This window comes from Equus quagga, chromosome 13 (genome assembly GCF_021613505.1).
Source record: "Equus quagga isolate Etosha38 chromosome 13, UCLA_HA_Equagga_1.0, whole genome shotgun sequence".
Classification (NCBI taxonomy): Eukaryota; Metazoa; Chordata; class Mammalia; order Perissodactyla; family Equidae; genus Equus; species Equus quagga.
The window spans coordinates 87,591,077-87,609,903 of record NC_060279.1 but is presented as its reverse complement, the minus strand read 5'-3'; the positions used below and the strand labels follow the sequence as shown (position 1 = coordinate 87,609,903).

The 18,827-nt window shown below is 45.3% G+C and overlaps 1 protein-coding gene across 1 annotated transcript; it reads right to left on the bottom strand.

The window, feature by feature from the left end:
* Positions 1-1,126: 1,126 nt before the first annotated feature.
* Positions 1,127-18,438, bottom strand: LOC124250323 (sialic acid-binding Ig-like lectin 13). The gene is given in 5 exon segments (XM_046682129.1): positions 1,127-1,368; positions 17,119-17,166; positions 17,392-17,670; positions 17,874-18,251; positions 18,318-18,438. Coding segments are annotated over 5 exon segments (987 nt in total). The 5' UTR covers positions 18,358-18,438.
* Positions 18,439-18,827: the final 389 nt, after the last annotated feature.

The following is an 18,827-nucleotide window of genomic DNA, read 5'->3' as shown; positions in this document are numbered from 1 at the left end:
AGAGACCAAGGGAAGAGATGAGGCCCTAGAACTGACCAGGGTCGGGATGGGGAGAAGATGGGTAGCAAAATGAGACGTGATTAGGATGAAGGATGGAAAAGACTTTATGATTTATTAGATCACACAGAAAGGAGGGAGGTGAAATGGAGAGCCACATGCTGCTTTTGGCCTTGGAGATGGGGACCACGCTGTCATCAGTGTGTGAGAGGATCCAGCAGAGAAGTCGCCCTGGAGGGGAAGATGGTAGCTCTACTTTGGCCATACTGAATGGAGCATTCATGGGAACCATCCCTGGGGAGGTGTGCAGTGGGAAGTTGGGAGGTGAGACACCTGTGTCACTCACCTGAGGGATTAACCCAGGATGGTTTTTGTCCCACATGCCACTTGTGAGAAATGCCTTGATCCTCCTTCAGGACTTCGTTTTGAGGGAAGAGACCAGAATCTTTCAGTCTAGTCAGATCCTGCTGTAGCGGGCAGCAGAATCACCTCTTCCTCCCTATACAGAGGCTGGAAGGGTGACTGAGGTGGGAGAGCACAAGTCTGGATCCACAGGCCGTCTTGTCCACACAGTGACCTCCCATCTTGGACACTCAAGTGGGCCTGATGGCTGTCAGTATGGATCCTCACCCCAAACAGCCCCAGTCATCCTCCTGCATGCCTTGCCCCCTGACCCAGCACCCTTTGGCACTGGTTCTGGAACTCATCCAAGTGCCTCCTGCTCCCCCATGCCTCCCATTCTCCCGGGGGCAGTGCTCACTTGAGGAAGATGAAGCAGAGGAGGAGGAGCAGGGTCTTCATAGCTGCTTTCCCAGTGGCCACCAGAACCACCTCCACCATGGGCCCTGATCTCCCTGTGGGAAAGTGGGACCAGGACAGATTCACCTGTTCCACCCCAATCCTGTGTCCTTCCGCTACCAGCAGGACTCTGGACATTGGCTCTCCAGGCCCTCCTCCATCACTGGATATGGGACCACCCACACCCAGGCCTCATCCCACTCCACACTTTGGCCTTGCAGCACTTGGACAGAGGGCTCTGGGGCCACCTGCTCAGGGACCAGTGAGCTGAAGGGCATTGTGGGGTTTAAGTCCAGTGTGCAGCTCAAGGACACTCACTCTGCAGAGAGGCTCAGAGAGAAGTGCTGAATCCCATAGGGTTCTGAGCTTGGCATATGCATTCCCCATCATCTCAGATGTGCACTCAAGGAAGCTTCAGCACCCCAGGGTTTGAGGGCTGTGAGGAACTCAGGATCTGGCTCTCCTGGGCCCAGCTCACTCTGGCAGATGAGTTGCTGTTGACAACACAGACCAGACAAAAGGACTTGTAGTCCAGGACTGAAAGAGATGAGCCACTCTCCAGGACTGTGGGTGCTGGAGAAAAAGAGACAGAAGATGGGAGAGACAAAGAGATCAAGATAAAGAGGAAAGATACAGATGGAGATTGGCTGAGAGGGACAGACTCAGACACACAGACAGAGACTGACAGAGGCCCAGAGTCTGAGAGGGACCCAGAGAGAGGAAGTGAGCAGGAGCCCAGGTCACTGCTTAGGCCCCATCTTTCTCTGCACTCAATAATGTAGATTCATCTCTGCTCTGATGGACTGTCTTCCTGGATTCAGGTCCCAGAAACCACAGAAGGGGGGTTTTGGGCTTCTTTAGATGCCCATACAGGTTGTCAGCCCTAACTCAGATCTATGTTCCATTCAATCAGAACCCAGATTGACTCTGAAAACTTTTTCATCATTTCTGCTTTCACTTGACACCAGTTGACTGACTTAATGAGATATCTCTGAGGGGGCTCACTGTTAGAAACTCACAATTTGGTGGGGAGTGGGGACTTGGGAACAGGTGCTAACAACACTGCAGGATACATGTGATTGTGGTGACACTGGGCTGCAGGATCTCTGAGGATATCAATCTAAATGAGACTAGCAGGGCCAGGAGGGCTTCCTGGAGGGGACAGCATGTGAAGTCGAGTATGAGGGGTATGCAGGGGCAGAAAGATGATATGGGTGGAAGGGAATTGTAGGAAGGAGGAACAGAGAGCACAAAGAGGAACAAGGCCTGTGCATGTCCAGGGAAAAGCAAATAGATCTGCAGGGTTGGAGGGAATGGGGTGGAGGTGGGGTGGTCCTACAGAGATGAAGCCACAGGAGGAAAAGCAAGTGTTTGTCTTTGTAAACTCAAAGTGGGTAAAGCAGAAGCCACAGAAAAGAGATTGGTAATTGCGACCACAGACATAAATAGATCCCTAAACATTACAACAATTAATGACCACCAAGAAACGGCAACAGCATACTGAGTAAAGGCATCACAACCTCAATGACAGAGCAATGGCTGATTCCTCTCACTTGAAAAAAGTTTCCAAGAATGAATACTAAAATGTCAAGTCACAGAGTGACATGGCAGAGTGAACTGTTCCCTTTCTCTCTCCTGCCTTGAACTGCAATTAAATGGACATTCGTTGACCAATGAAGGATGCTCACACAGCATTACAAGATGACCCATGGAGCTGTACATCTGCAGGTGGATGGACTGGCTATCCAGGAAGTAGTGGAGACAGGTGAGCACTCCCTCACCCTTCCCCAGCAGCCCTGTGTGCAGAAAGCATGCACAAATGCTTTCTGATCAAGGAGCACCCATAGTGACACCGAGGTTGTGCAAGTCAGAACCCACCTTGGTGTGACTGTAAGAAGAGGAGGCGGCAGCCCTGAGCTCCCCTATGAATGTTTCTTCAGCCAAGGGAAGCACCTATTGTACCTAACAAGTTTCAGGAAGTGGGGTGGGATCAGCACCACAGCTCCTGACTTCCCCCACTGGTAACAGATGGAATGTGCAAACTGATATAACTACAAATGCACTGGCAAAGGATTAGTTCATCAAACGCAAGGAGAAACTGCAGCACAAGTCAGAGCAGAAGGAAAATGACAAGTCTGCAGACACCAACCATGAAGTCGCAGAAATTTACAACCTAAATGACAGAGAATTCAAAATAGCTGTCATAAAGAAACTCAACGAGTTACAAGAAAACTCAAAAAGACAGTTCAATGAGCTCAGAAATAAAATTAATAATAAGAAGGAATACTTAACCAAAAAATTGAACGTATAAAAAGAAAGCAGCAATTCTGAATATGAAGAACACAATTAACAAGATAAAAAATCACCTAGAATCCTAAAAAAATAGAGCTGATATTATAGAGGAAAGAATTAGTGGCTTAGAGGATAGACATAGAGAAACACTTCAGATGGAGGAGGAGAGAGAAATAAGATCTTTAAAAAGTGAAAGAATTCTTTGAGAAATATCAACTCAATTAGGAAAAGCAAGATAAAGATTATAGACATTCCAGAGGGAGAAGCGAGGGAGAAAGAAGCAGAGAGCTTGTTCAAAGAAATAATACCTGAGAACTTCACAAACCTGGGGAAGAAACCAGACTTACAAATACAGGAAACAAATTGAATTCCTAATTACATCAATGGTAAAAGACCTTCCCCAAGGCATATAATCGTAAAACTGGCAAAAGTTAATGAAAAATTAAAAAATACTAAGGGCAGCAAGGCAGAAGAAAATAATCTGCAAAGGAGCTCTTGTCTCTCTTTCAGTGAATTTTCTAGCAGAAACCTTATAGGCTAAGAGAGAATGGAATGATATATTTTAAATAATAAAGACAAAAACTTTCAGCTAATAATACTCTATCCAGTGAAATTTTCCATCAGACATAATAGAGAAATAAAAGCTTTTCCAGATAAACAAAAGCTGAGGAGGTTTATCACCACTACACCTCCCTTACAAGGAATGTTGAAGGAAGCTCTCCTACCTGAAACAAAAAGATGAAAGTCTACAAAGCTTTAAGCAAGGAGATAAAAAAAGACAGACAAAATCAGAAAACCACAGCCCTCTTTCAGAACAAGGTAGCAAATACTTAATTATAACTTAAAAGATAAAAGGAAGGAAAACATCAAAAGTAACTATAAACACCTCAACTTAGACACCAACTCACAACACAAAACAGAATAAATTGTGACCATAACTCAGAAGGGGAAGAGGATAGCGATGGAACCTACTTAGGCTAATGGAGATAAGAGGCTATCAGAAAATGAACTCTCTCATTTACAAGATGTCTTATACAAACCTCGTGGTAATCGATAAAAAAAATCCAAGCAGAGCCACAATTCATGAAAAAAGAGAAAGCAACCACAGAAAACTACCAAAATGAAATGGCAGTCAGAAATACAAGGGAAGAGAAACAATGGTTATATAGAACAATTGGAAAACAAGAGATAAAATGATAGTATTAAACTCTCATATATCAGCAATCACTCTAAATGTAAAAGGATTAAATTCTCCAGTCAAGAGACACAGAAGCTGGATGGATTAAAAAACAATATGCAAAAATATGATAGCTCCAGGAAACACATCTCAGCTCTAAACACAGACACAGGCTGAGGTGAAGGAATGGAAGACAATACTCCAAGCAAATGGAAAACCAAAGAAAGCAGGTGTTGCCATACTTATATGAGACAAAGTCGACTTCAAGATAAAAAAGACAAGGAGAGACAAAGAGGGGCAGTATAAAATAATAAAAGGGACATTACACCAAGAGGGCATAACACTTATGAGTATATATGCATCTAACACAGGGGCACCGAAGTATATAAAACAACTATTACAACTCTTATCAGAATGAAAAGGAGAAGTTAACAGCAACCCAGTAATAGTGGTTGACCTCACCCCCCCACTTTCAGCAATAGATAGATCATCCAGACAGATTGTCCACAAGGAAATAGTGGATTTAAATGAAACTTGATCAAATCGAGTTAATAGATACATATAGAGCATGTCATCCAAAAGCAACTGAATACACATTCTTCTCAAGTGCACGTGGAACATTCTCAAACATAGACAATATGTTGGGAAACAAGGCAAGCCTCAATAAAATTAAGAATATGAAGACCATTTCAAGCATCTTTTCTGACCACAGTGCTATGAAACTAGAAATCAACTACAAGAAAATAGCTGGGAAAGCCACAAATATGTGAGACTAAACAACATGCAACCAAAAAAACCATTGGATAAATGAAGAAATCAAAGGAGAAATTAAAAATACGTGGGGACCAATGAAAATACAGCATACCAACTCTTATGGGATACAACAAAAGCAGTTCTAAGAAGGAAATTCATAGCAATGTGGGCCCACCACAACAAACAAAAAAAATCTCATTAAGTACCAGTTGGCTTCTCCGGAGAACTCTACCAAACATTCAAAGAAGATTTAATTCCTATCATTCTCAAACTATTCCAAAATTTGAAGAAGATGGACCTCTTCCCTACTCATTCTATGAAGCCAACCTCACCCGGATACCAAAACCAGACAAGGACAGTACAAAGAAGGAAAATTACAGGTCAATATTGCTGATGAACATAGATGCAAATATCCTCAATAAAATATTGACAAACTGAATACAACAATACATTAGAAAGATCATACACCATGATCAAGTGGGATTTATTCCAGGGACACAGGGATGGTTCAACACCCACAAATCAATCAATGTGATACACCCCATTAACATTATGAGGAATAAAACTCACATGATCATCTCAACAGATGCAGAGGAAGTATTTGACAAGATCTAACTTGCATTTCTGAAAAACAATTCTCAATAAAATGTTTCTAGAAGGAAAATACCTCAACATAACAAAGGCCATCTATGACGAACCCACAGCCAACATCATACTTAATGGTAAAAACTAAAGGCCATTCCTCTGAGAACAGGAAGAAGAGAAGGGTGCCCACTCTCACCACTCCTATTCAACACAGTATTGAAGGTTATGACCAGCGAAACTGGACACAAAGTGAAATAAGTTGCTTGTAAATAGGAAAGGTAAAAATGAAACTCTTACTGATTGCAGATGACATGATTCTATTTATTGATAACCCTAAAAATCATCAGAAAACTATTGGAAATAATCAACTACTACAGCAAAATTGCAGGGTACAAAATCAGCTTATAAAAATCAGTTGCGTTTCTATACACTAACAGTTAATGAGCAGAAAGAGAAGTCAAGAATACAATCTCATTTACAATCACAACAGAAAGAATGAAATATCTAGGAATAAATTTAACCAAGAAGATGAAGGACCTCTACATGGAAACTGCTATTGAAAGAAATTGGAGAAGAGAAAAAAGAAATTGGAAGATAATCCATGCTCGTGGATCAGAAGAATAAACATTGTTAAAAGGCCCATATTACCTAAAGCAATCTACTGATTCAATGCAATCCCAATCAGAATTCCAGTGACAATCTTCATTGAAGTAGAACAAAGAATCCTAAATTTATATGGAACTCAAATAGCCAAAGCAATCCTGAGAAAAAAGAACAAAGCTAGAGGCATCACAACCCCAGACTTCAAAATATACTGCAAAGCTATAGTAATCAACACAGCATGGTACTGGCACAAAAACAGATACACATATCAATGTATCAGAATTGAAATCCCAGAAATAAAACCACACAGCTATGGTCAGTTACTCTTCAACAAAGGAGCCAAGAACATACAATGGAAAAAGAAAAGTCTCTTCAATAAACGGTGTTGGGAAAACTGGACAACCACATGCAAAGAAAGAAAATAGACCATTTTCCTGTGCCATACATAAAAATTAACTCAAAATGGATTAAAGACTTAAGGTAAGACCTGAAACCATAAAACTCCTAGAAGAAAATATTGGCAGTACACTTTTTGACATCAGTCTTAGCAGCATCTTTTTGAATACCATGTCTACTTAGGCAAGGGAAACAAAATAAAAACTTAAATAGGACTACATCAAACTAAAAGGCTTTTGCAAAGCAGGGAAACCATGAACAAAATGAAAAGACAGCCCATCAACTGGGAGAAAATATTTGGAAATCATGTATCTGACAAGGGGTTAATTTCCAAAATATATAAACAACTCATACAACTCAACAACAACAAAACAAACAACCTGATCAAAAATTGGCAGAGGATGTGAACAGACATTTTCCAAAGAAGACATACAGATGGCCAACAGATACATGCAAAGGTGCTCAACATCACTAATTGCTAGGGAAATGCAAATCAAAACCACAATGAGATGTCACCACATGCCCCTCAGAATGGCTATCATTAGCAAGACAAAAAACAACAAACATCAGCGAGGGTGTGGAGAAAAGAGAACCCCCATACACTGCTGGTGGGAATGCAAACAGGTGCAGCCACTACGGAAAAAAGTATGAGGATTTCTCAAAAAATCAAAAACAAAAATACCATACAATCCAGCCATCCCAATCTTGAGTGTCTATCCAAAGAACTCTAACTCAACAATCCAAAGATATTTATGCACCCCTGTGTTCATTGCAGCATTATTCATAATAGAAAATGCCGTGTGTGTGTATGTGTATATATATACACAATGGAATACTACTCAGCCATAAAAAAGACAAAATTGTCCCATTTGCAACAACATACATGGACCTTGAAAGGTATGATGTTAAGTGAAATAAGCCTTATTTTGAATAAGCGAAATAGAGAAAGACAAATACTACGTGATTTCACTCATATTTGGAAGGTAAACAAACACAGGGATAAAGAGAACAGATTTGTGATTACCAGAGGGGACAGGGTCTAGGGGGAGATTGAAAGAGATAAAGAGACACATAAGTATGGTGACAGATAAAAATTAGACTACTGGTGGTGAGCACGATGCAGTCCATACAGAAACTGATAAATAATAATGTACACCTGGATTATACAATGTTGTAAATCTTTATGATTTTAATAAAATAATGAAAAAAAGAATTATAAGGCAATTTAGAATAAGAAAAATGAGATGACTGACTATCTCCAATGCAAAACTATGCATTCTGTAGAGCACACTCTTCCGAAGTTATCTGATGGTAGCATTTTATTGCCTTTGACCTGTTTTACAATGCTTTAATTTGTAGATAATTAATAGCAATGCAAATACTTCAGGTTCATGGAAATGCATATTCTGTCTGCTGGGGGGCACTTGAAACCCCCCACCAAGCCAGTTTCACATACATTCACAAATTCATTTTAGCATTCCTTTACTCCATGTAAATGTGCGCTTCTTTCATTTCCACCTTGTTCTCCGACTAATGAGTTAAATAAAATGTAGAGTTGCTGTTCAATGGGTATAAATTTCAGTCGTGCAAGAGGAAAAAGTTCTAGAGATCTGCTGTATGACATAGCACCTGCAGTTAACAACCCTGCACACTTATAACTGGTTAGGGGGCAGGTCCCACGGCCGTGGTTAAAGTTCTGCACGCTTCACTTCAGCAGCCCAGGTTCATGGGTTTGGATCCTGGGTGCGGACCCACTCCACTCATTGACCATGCTGTGGAGATGTCCCACATGCAAAGTAGAGGAAGATTGACACAGATGTTAGTTCAGGGCTAATCTTCCTCCAGCAAAAAAGAAAAAAGTAGAGGAGGATTGGCAACGGATGTTAGCTCAGGGCAAATAGTCTTCACAAAAAATAAAAAATAAAATTAAATAAATTGCCCACGTTCCATCCCCCCTTCCCCCCAAAAATTGGCTAAGAGGGTAGGTCTCATGTTATGTGTCTTTTTACAACAATAAAAAATATTATTTTTTGTTTAATTTTATAACTATATGAGAGTCATAATTTTATGATATAATAAATGAATAAATTTGTGTTTGCCTTGTGTGTGTGTCGGCTTTTTGTTTTGTTGCGTGTTCTAGGCATTACAAATAGGTGCCCCTGGGCAAAATAAGATGGACTGTGTAACACCTTTGGGTCATCTTAAAGGATTTGACTGTTTCTATTAGGCAATTGGGAGCCGCTGGAGGGATAGAAGCAGAAAAGGGACACCACTGGGTTTTTAGAATTCACTGTGGCTTCTCCATGGAGAACAGACTGGAGGTGGGTAGAGAGCAGTTGAGAAGACGAGTCTCCTTAACTGTGTACCTAAGTTCCAACTATAGAAAGTGAGTCCTTGGAGGCAAGAATGTGTATCTCTCACAACCACTGTGGACTTGCTTTGAGCACAGTAAGGACAAATTACATAGCAGGTTTTGGATATGTGCCAAATGACAGGCTTCCCAAATCTATCCGAAGGTAAAATGGAAGTTGCAACTCTCACATAAAGCATTGCTTTAATTTTGGTAAAGAAACATACATGTACATATCTTTCCTTTCCATCCATCTCCTCACAACCACAGGGGAGGGACAGTTTGGGACCCCGGAAGTGAGAGGTGAACAAGTTTGTCTGTTTGTTTTTCTGTGTAGGGGCAGGACCCAGTCATGAAAGTGGTTTCCTAATGTGCAGAGGTGAGGTGGGGGTGGGGAGACAGATTTGAGAGGCAATGATCATGATCATGATGTCCCTGTGTCTTGTCCTCCCCCCTGGGCTCTTGAGTCCAGGACCTTCTCCTGTCCAGAGTGGCAAAGGAGCTCAAGTTTTCCTCATCCCTCCTTTCTAGCCCCCAACACTGCCAGAAAAACAGGAGTGAGGTCAGAGTCCTATAGAATGCTGGCTCTGAGGGTGATGAGCTGGTGAGCCCTGTTCTGGTGTTTGGGGGACTCAGATAAGAGGTTCCCTGGGGAGGGCCCTATGACCTGATGTAGCAGATCCTGGAAAGGTCATAAGGGAGGAGGAAGCCAGACCTCAGGGGTCACTGCTGAGCAGGGTGAGGACCGACAGAGGGGCACATGTAGGGCAATGTTGGGAGGGCTTGAAGTTCCTGTTTCCAACCCTATCAGGTCCTAGACTTCCTGCCGCTTCACGACTCTGGGGCTCTGGATAGCTGGGGTCAGTAACAGCGGGAAGTGTCTGGGCAGAGTTGGATGGGAGACCTGGAGAGTCTGAGACCACCTAGCGAGAGAACACAAGGCTCTAGACAGAAATGTGAGAAAACGCAGAAAGAGGAACAACCTGTGGCAGAGTGAAAGTGAAAATCAGCTCAGATGGAGAAAGACAGAGAGCGTTCCTGCAGGGATGGGTGGGGCTCAGGCTGGGTGGGGGCCAGCTACAAAATTTAAAGGGAAGTTTATTTCTCTCAAGGTCTTACAACAACTACAAAATGGCATAAGGTCTCCTTTGAATGATTAATACTTCCTTATCAATAATGCCCAAAGAGTGGTTTGTTATTCTACCTAGTTACCTGGGACGCCCCTGGCTAAACCATCCTCACCTCAGTACAGCACCCAATCCGTAGCTAACAACTCTAGAGGATGAAGAACACAAGTCTGGGGATGGCAGCACACCCTGGAAGGTCCTGGACACTCCTGACCAGCATCATTGACCTAGGATGTCACCAGAACCATCCCCAGGCTCCTCCCACTCTACACTGGGGGCTGGTAAATGGTTGGGCCCCCAGGATGCTCCATCCACCATGGGACACTCTGGTCCTTGGGGAGACCCAGGCAAGGAAACTGGTGCTGTCTCTGGTGCTGATGCAGAGTAAGGATTGGAGACCAGGTATCTCCCAGCTCTGAAGAAGGGTCTAAGGTAAGGTTTATGGTCCCAGTTTGGGGCCAAGAGGGCAAAGAGGTGGGGCTGGATGGAGCCAGGGGAGGAGCAGAAAATCAGGAGTGCATGGTACTGGTCTCCGCTCTCTGCTTCTTCTCCCACCTCTCCTGTTCACTCTCAGGCATTGTCCCTCCTGTGGACGATGTCTGCCCTCCCCACCTGGCTGAGCCAAGGTCAAGGGGATGTTCTTGCTCAGGCTCTGTGTTTACTGGCCTCTGTCCTGCTCCTTTAAATAGCTTACTTCATGCCAGCTGCACCAAATTAATCAAAAATAACTCTGAAAGTGAGGAGGCTAGCCTTCACATTGACAAAGGAGAAAACTGAGTGTCAGGGTCAGAACTATCAGACACTATGCCTGGATCCCTTTCTCTCATTCTGTCCACCTGTCTCAATGTCTCATGGAAGGAGAGGATAGTCTCAGGTCTGATGGGGAAGGTAAGCGCTTCCTGGACACTTATTTCTTACTCTAATGGATCCCCTTGATGGTGGTGTGGACTCCCTTGATATTGTTAAAGGGGCTCCCCTTCCATCCAGGAGAGGGATGAGCCTACCTGGCTGCCTCCTGTTTCTCAGTCGGAATTTGGGAAACAGTGAATCTGTGTGTCCTTACTCTGTTGAGTGGGGAACAGAGATGCCCTGCCTCTGTATTGTTCCTCCAGTCTTGGGGCCCTGAACCAGCTCGTCTTCTCTTACCACCTTCCAGGGTTCTCCTTTGGTTGCCTCTTGCACCATTTACAGGATTTACGTCAATAGGGGGGAAAAGCAGGCAACAATGTGTTGATGCCATCCTGTTTGGATTCAAGTCTAACCACCAATTTTTAATGTTTTCAACAGACTGGTTGACCCATAGGACCCACCCTGACATTATCGTAAACAGAAGTCTGACCCAACTCTCCCTTCTGGATGTCGGGCAGGAGGAAGTTAGGGGTCAGGCATTCCTTACACCACAGTAGAATCTTCCATTTGTTTATTTAAGGATTACTTTATGAACTTAAGGCATAACGCTTTATCCCTCTCGTGGTTTGGGTGTTGCTGGTGAATTTGGGGCTATTTTTGTTTAAAGTGTTTTTTATAAAAATTAAAATATTACTGTTTGTTTAGCAGAAAGATTATGAGCTCCTGCTTCCCTCCACCTTCTCAACCCAGATATATTTTTGAGCTCATTTAGAAGGATAAGGAGGTGTTAGCCAGATGATGACTTGATGATGGGCCTTCCTGCAGGAGGGAGGAGGTACGTGGATGCACAAAGACAGTGAGAAATGCGTCCTAATGCAGGTCCTTAGAGGACGACTGGAGGGATTGATGGGTAAGCATGTGGTGATGGAGAAGTAGGCAGAATGAGATGAAGAACAACCTAGAAGAGAGGTCAGAAAACCACAGCACTTGAGCTGCCTGCTTTTGTAATAAAATATGGTTGGAACGCAGCCATGTTAATTCATTTGCACATTGTCTATGGCTGCTTTTGGCTACAGACATGGAGTTGCATAAATGCATTGGAGACCACACAGCTTGCAAATCTAAACTATTAGCTATCTGGCCCTTTAGAAGAAAAGTTTCCTGACCCTTAACTTAGAATGTCAAGTTGAGAATCTTATAAATTATTCTTTTGAGCTGAGGAGATAGAGAAGTATTTTGAGTATGGTCAGCTCTGAGCTTTAGGAAATTTCCTAAACGGTATCTGATTGTGCTTATAACAGGACTAGTAGGAGGCAGGCAGGATGGAAAGGGAAGATTCAGGAGTGGAGCGAGATGATGCTAGAGGCCATGTCAGGCAGGGATCCATGAGAGGGCTTTGAGAAGAGAGTGAACTGACATTTTGCTAATGTGGTGTCTGGGAGAGAGCACACCCAGCCTCTGGGTGAAATGTCACTAAGGCTGCTTTGTTCAAGGGAGAAGGAACTAGCATGCACCCAATTCCCACAATGTAAGAGGATTTATTCTGGGTGTTTTCCATATGTACTTTTATTTAATAATCTTCACAGCAACTCTGTGAGGTAAGTCTTCTTACTCCCATTTTACAAAGCAGGAAGCCAAGACATGGAAGGGTAAGATGGCTCACCTGATGTCATAGTCTTAGTAAATAAGAGAGAATGGATTGGATCCCAGGTCTCTCTGGTTGCAAAGCCTAATATAGTTCCAGTACAGCAGGAAACTCACATGCAATAGTTTATAAACCCATTGTCTATGGGGATGTGAAGTCTCCAAGAATCATCCTTTTGGCCCTGCTTCCTGTAGGGGATATGGACGCTCTGGCTGAGCCTGATGCTCCCGTTGGTTCCTCAGTGGGTCCTTTAGGTGCCCTCCTGAGGATTCACCCTGTGAAAGCTGAGGGATGCATAATGCAGCTCCTGCTCCATCTCCAAGGGGGAGGCGGTACCTGCAGAACTTGTGGGGTCAGTGGGGCTGTGTAACTTAGACTCCTGCTGGTGATCCTGTGTGGAGACCAGAGAAGAGGGTCAGAGCAGTGGAGGGGGAGAGGAGAAGGCTGAGAGGCTTCAATGAAGTGAATTTGATTCCGACATGACATTTATTCTTTCTTTTATCAAACATTTTTAGTACCCGCTTATTCAGTTATCTAACAAATACAGCACTTATTGGTTTCTTTCCAATTCTACTTAACACTCACACAGACCTATGTGGAAAATATTATTATTTGACAGAGAAAGAAGCTCAGTCTCAGAGAGGTTATGTGCTTCCCAAGGTCACACAGCTACTGATCATGGTCTGTCTGAGATTTCATATGTGCTGGGTACTGGATACACGAGAAGGTGTTTATTAAAATCTACTCCTCCTCCTCCTGTGTGTCTCTCCTTTACTCTCACACTACTGTCACACTCACAACTCTTATGACACCAGATGTGTGGGGTTTTTTTCCCCCACAACAGGCAATTCTTTGTGACACCAGTTGGGTGTCTTACAATTGAACTCAGTTCTGACACTATCTACTTTGAGATGGCGTCAGATCCCACAAGCTAAGGGTTCAGTCCCACAAGATTGCCCCCTCCACAGAAGCCAATCTCAAGTCCAAGTTGTCACCTGTGCTTCTGCCCAACCGACTATAAATTGGAGGTTCCCATGGACTCTTCATTGGATTCAATTAATTTGCTATAGTGGCTCAGAGAATTCAGGAAAACAATTTACCTACTTTATGCCAGCTTATTTTAAAAGGGAATGATAGAGGATACAGATGAACACCCAAAGGGAAGAGATGAATAGGGGAAAGTAGGTGGGAAGAGGCTTGGAGCTTCCATATTCTCTCTGAGCGCATCACCCTTTCAGCAACTCCATGTGTTCACCAAATTGGATGCTCCCCAAACCCCATGCTTTTGGGATTTTTATGAAGGCTTCCTCACATAGGCATGATCAATTATTAACCGCATTTCCAGACCCTCTCAAGTCTATGAAGATGGATTCAGAGAACAAAATCCCCATCCAAGAGCTAACCAAGAGTCACCACATTAAAACAAAACATAGTGCTCTCACCCAGGAAGCTCCGGAGGATTTAGGAGTAGAAGCATTTTCTGCTGCAGACTGGGTTCTCAGCTCTAGATTAACGGCAACATTTTCCAAAGAGTCGTTCCACTTCCTCTCCTCCCATTCTCTCCTGAAGTCACTCTGGTCAGGATATCTGCCCCCATCAGGCCTCCAGATCTGCTTTTGTGAAGACCAGCTGTGATATCACTTAGCTAAACTTAAATGGTCATTTCTCAGACACTAGCTTACTGGAATTATTAGCATATGAAACAAATGAGTACTCTGTCCTCCTTGAAGCTCCATCTCCCCTTGGCCACCAGGACCCAACCCTACACCCTCCTGGTTGTTTATTCTTCTTCAGTGGTCTTCTTACTGTTTCCACCTTATCTCCCTGATTCCAAACGCTGGAGGGTCCCAGGGCTCTGTCTGTGGACCCCTTCTCTTCTTTGTGGTTCCATCCACTGTCAGACCTTGATGTGAAGGACCCCCAAACCTCTGTGTCTCCCACCTGGACCCCTCTCCTGAGCTCGAAAATTTTGCCAACTACTTGTCATCCTCACTTGGGTGTCTCAGAGGTACCTCAAACTTTTATAGTAACTACAATAAAGTTTGATGTCATCTTGAAAATGTACTCATCCTTTAGAGTTGCTAATTTCAGGAATTGACAATTCAATTCTTTAAGTTGCTCAAGGCAACCACATTGGAGTCCTCTTTGGTGTCTATGGACATACACGGACATCTACGATATCTATGGCTATCTGTGGCTATCCATGGACATCTATGGAGTTGTCTTTGGCATATATGAACATCTATGGCTTCTATGAACATCTATATATCTATGGAGTCATATTTGATATCTATGGACATCTATGATATCAATAGACATCTATGACATCTATGGAGTCATCTTTGACATATACGGACATCTATAGAATCACCTTTGACATCTGTGGACATCTGTGACATCTATGAATATCTATGACATCTATGGAGTTATTGCTGACAACTATGGACATCTATGAGATCTTTGGAGCCATATTTGACATTTATGGACATCTATATCATTTATGCATATCTAAGACTTTGGTTGACATCTATGGAGACATCATTGACAGATATGACACCTATGAGGTACACACAGTGAGCTAACTTTGATCATGGTCCACAAGTACTCTATCACTCCAATAACAATTCCTATTGGCTCCACCTTCAAAATGTATCTAGAATCTAACTTCTGACACCAGATTCATCATTGTTGCCCCAGAGCATTACCGTGGGCCACCTCTAGAAGAGGTGGCAGGCAGACAGAATGCCAGGATACTCACATCACTCACCAGGGAAGCTGATCTGCTGTCATCCACACTCACCACTGTCCTGGGTGCTTTCGTCCTACAGGTCTTCACTCTGATGGGAGACACCAGGGTCTCTGACACATGGTCACTCTTTTGAGGCTGTAGTGAGTGACCAAGGCAGGTCGAGGGTGCGGTGAGCCCAGGATGCTTCATAACTAGACTTTGTAACAAGGTACTCACACTCCAGGATGTCTGGAAGCAGGGCCGGGAACACACTCTTGCCTGGCTCAGGGGCTACCAGCTGGATTCTCACCACCACCATACCCCGACCCTTGATCTGGGCCCTCACAACCCCACCAGGTCCCTCTTGTCCAACTTTTGGCCCACACCCAAACCAGCTCACATGAAGAAGATGAGGCAGAGGCAGAGAGCAAGCAGTGCAGTGACACCAGCTCCCCCGATGGCCCCCAGAAGCACTCCTGTCCTTGTCACCAGTTCCCCTGCAGCTAAGAGAGACTTTGGGTGAACTCCAATCTTGATGAACAGACACATGTCTTCTCTTCTTCAACACATAGTGAAGGGCACACTTCCTCTCTTATCCAGGATTTAGCCAATGGGTCTTCCCACCCGTCATAGGACTTCAGCCTTCTCCAGAAGGACACAGTCCATGTGACACCTCCTGTCCAGTACCCATACTCCTGTCCAACAAAGTCCATCTCTTCCATGACGCAAGTTCTTCTCCACTCAGGGTCTCTCTGCGGCAGCCCGTAGACCTGGCTGCAGCAGGACCATGAGGCTCTGGGCCCCATAGGCATTCCAGAGAGAGAGAGAAATACAACATAGAGAGCCCTATGGATGCTGAAAGGTTTTGTCTCTCCTTCCTTCCAGGGAGGGTGTCTGAATCTCCTCTCTTATCCTCCACTGACCCAGACCATGAGGGTCAAAGGTGAACTTTCATATCTCCAGAAGGGGGTGGAACCTGAGAATTCTCAGACCTTCATGTCAGATCCAGACAGCTTTCCTGGCCCTGCCTGGCCATGTGTCCTGGGAACCCAACACCCAGGGTGAGGGATGTGTCTCTGGGCATCACCCGTCAACAGTTTGATGGGCACTGCTGTGAAAGCCCTAGTAGGGCTCACTGTCCAGTGAGGGGACCAGATGCCATTACCCATGGGAATAGAGCATTGGAGGGAGCTGAGCTCCAGAGAGAGGTCAGGATGAGGGCAGGAGACTGGCAATCAAAAGATGGCCCAAAGAGATTTTGAGGGCAATGAAACTACTCTGTATGATACTACAATGATGGATACATGTCAATACACATTTGCCCAAACCTATAGAAGGTAGAACAACACAAGTGAACCCTAATGTCAACGGTAGACTTTGGGTGATAATGACGTGTCCATGTAGATGCACGGGTTGTAACAAACGTACGCTCTGGTGGGCGATGTTGAAATTGTGGAGGCTGTGCATGTATGGGAAAGTGCAGCGGGTATAGGGGAAATCTCTCTAAGTTCCTCTCAATTTTGCTGTGTACCTAAAACCACTCTAAAAAATAAAGTCCAGCAAAAAATTTCCCCAAGGCCTTCAGTGACTGGAGGAAGATAAAGAACGGACTTAGGATGGATAGGGAAGAGATTGTGGGTCATGCAGGCAAAATTGATGTGGGAGAATATAGGAGGATGAGGCCTGAGGGGTCCTCGCATGTCTAACTGCAGCCCCCAACCCCAGCCCCAGCATGTGAGCTCTGAGAGTCCAGCTCTGACCTGACCTGGCAGAGACTCCAACCCAGTCAATGCCCCATGGGAGGTGGCTCCTTCTCACCTGTGCCATCCCCTTGGCAGTCACCGATGGCTGGGTTCTCTGGAGCACCTAGGATGAGAAGAGGGGATTTCCCTTCTCACTGGAGAGGGTTGGGGGAGATAAACGTGGGCGTCCCCTCACCCTGAAGCCACGAAACTGCAGGAAGGACGGGGCTTGTGTCTTTCTAGGTCCTCTACTCAGCCAGGGCCCCAGGACAAAAGAACTGAGAGTCCACAGCTTGGCCCTCTGCCCCCTACATTCTCAGGGACCCAGGTATCCTAGCCCAGCACTCACAGGTGACGTTGAGCTGGATGGTCCTTTCCACAGTCACACCAGCTGCAGGGAACTGCACCTGACAGGTGAGGTTGGTGCCATGGTCCTGGGGCCGTGGGGTGAGGGTGAGCATAGAGGAGAGGTGGGTCCTAGGACCCAGGGAGGTGAGGGCAGCTGATGTCCAGGAGAAGATGGGGGGTGTGCCCCGCTCACAGGCCCAGGGCACAGAGCAGGTCAGGTTCCTGGGGTGTCCACACTCCAGCGTACCTGGGCTGAGGATGTGGGGCGTGTGGGTCAGGGCTGGTGAGGAGATGGGGAGACACGGGGATCAGAAGGGACAGTCCAAGGTGCGGCTCTGAGAGGGGCCTCAGGCTTTCATCCAGCTCCTCCCACTAAGCCCTGAAGGGTACCCCAACCCTTCCCAGAAGAGGGGTCCCATCCCAGCCCTCCCCTGAGACCCCCATGTCCTTCCCCTGTGGTGATTCCTGGATCCCGCTCCTTACCCATCACACGCACGGAGAGGTTAGACTTGTAATTCCGTTTTTCCTTTCCTCTCTCCACGCGAAAAAAGTATTTTCTGTTGTCACTCCTCCTGGCATCTCTGATGTCCAGGGAGCAGTTGTAGGTCTGGGGGTCTCCAAGGAGGTGGAATCGGCCCTGAGTCTCCTCTTGCACTTTTCGATCTGGGTTGTTTGTGGCCACAGGAGCATCATGGTATATATTTGCCCCTTCCCAGAACCAGTAGCCGTGAGCTGGGACAGTGTCAGTCAAGGAGTTCCAGGGATAGGTGAAGGTGCAGGGCATAGAGACGCACAGGCCCTCTTGCACAGACACGGATTCTTGCACTAGCAGCTGGAATCTCCCATCCTTAGCCAGGGACCCTGCAGGGAAACGAGGGTCAACTGCAGCCCTATCCCACCCACTCCCTCTCCCCTTGACCCACTCACCTGCCCACAGCAGAGGCAGCAGCAGCAGCAGCTGTAACATCTCTGAGATAGAGGGTTCTGGGCATCAGCTCTGTCTCTGAAAGGAGAATGAGGATGCAAGTAGGAGAGGACGCTGCTGGGGGACCTAGAGGAAGCTGGGGAGGAGCACGCGACCTCAGCCTTTCACAGAAGAGGAACTGCAGGCTGCAGCTTTTTCCTCCTCTGCATAGACATGGTGGATATCCCACAACCAAGAGACCCTGATACCCACCCAGTGGGGAGCAGACAAGGAGCCGACCCAGTGTGCTGCCCTGATCTTGGAACTTCCCTCTAGCCCTGGAGCCTGGACCGAGAACTCTGAGGACACCAGAGGCTTGGGACATTGTGAGTCTAAGCACTTCCCATCTGAGGTCATTTCAGAGCCCTGTTGTCCACACTAGGGAGCTCGTCAGCTCCAGCTGGACCATGGAAGGCCAAGCCTCATCTAGACCTCAACTGGTCAGTCCTGTCAGGTGTAGGATTCTTTAGGGT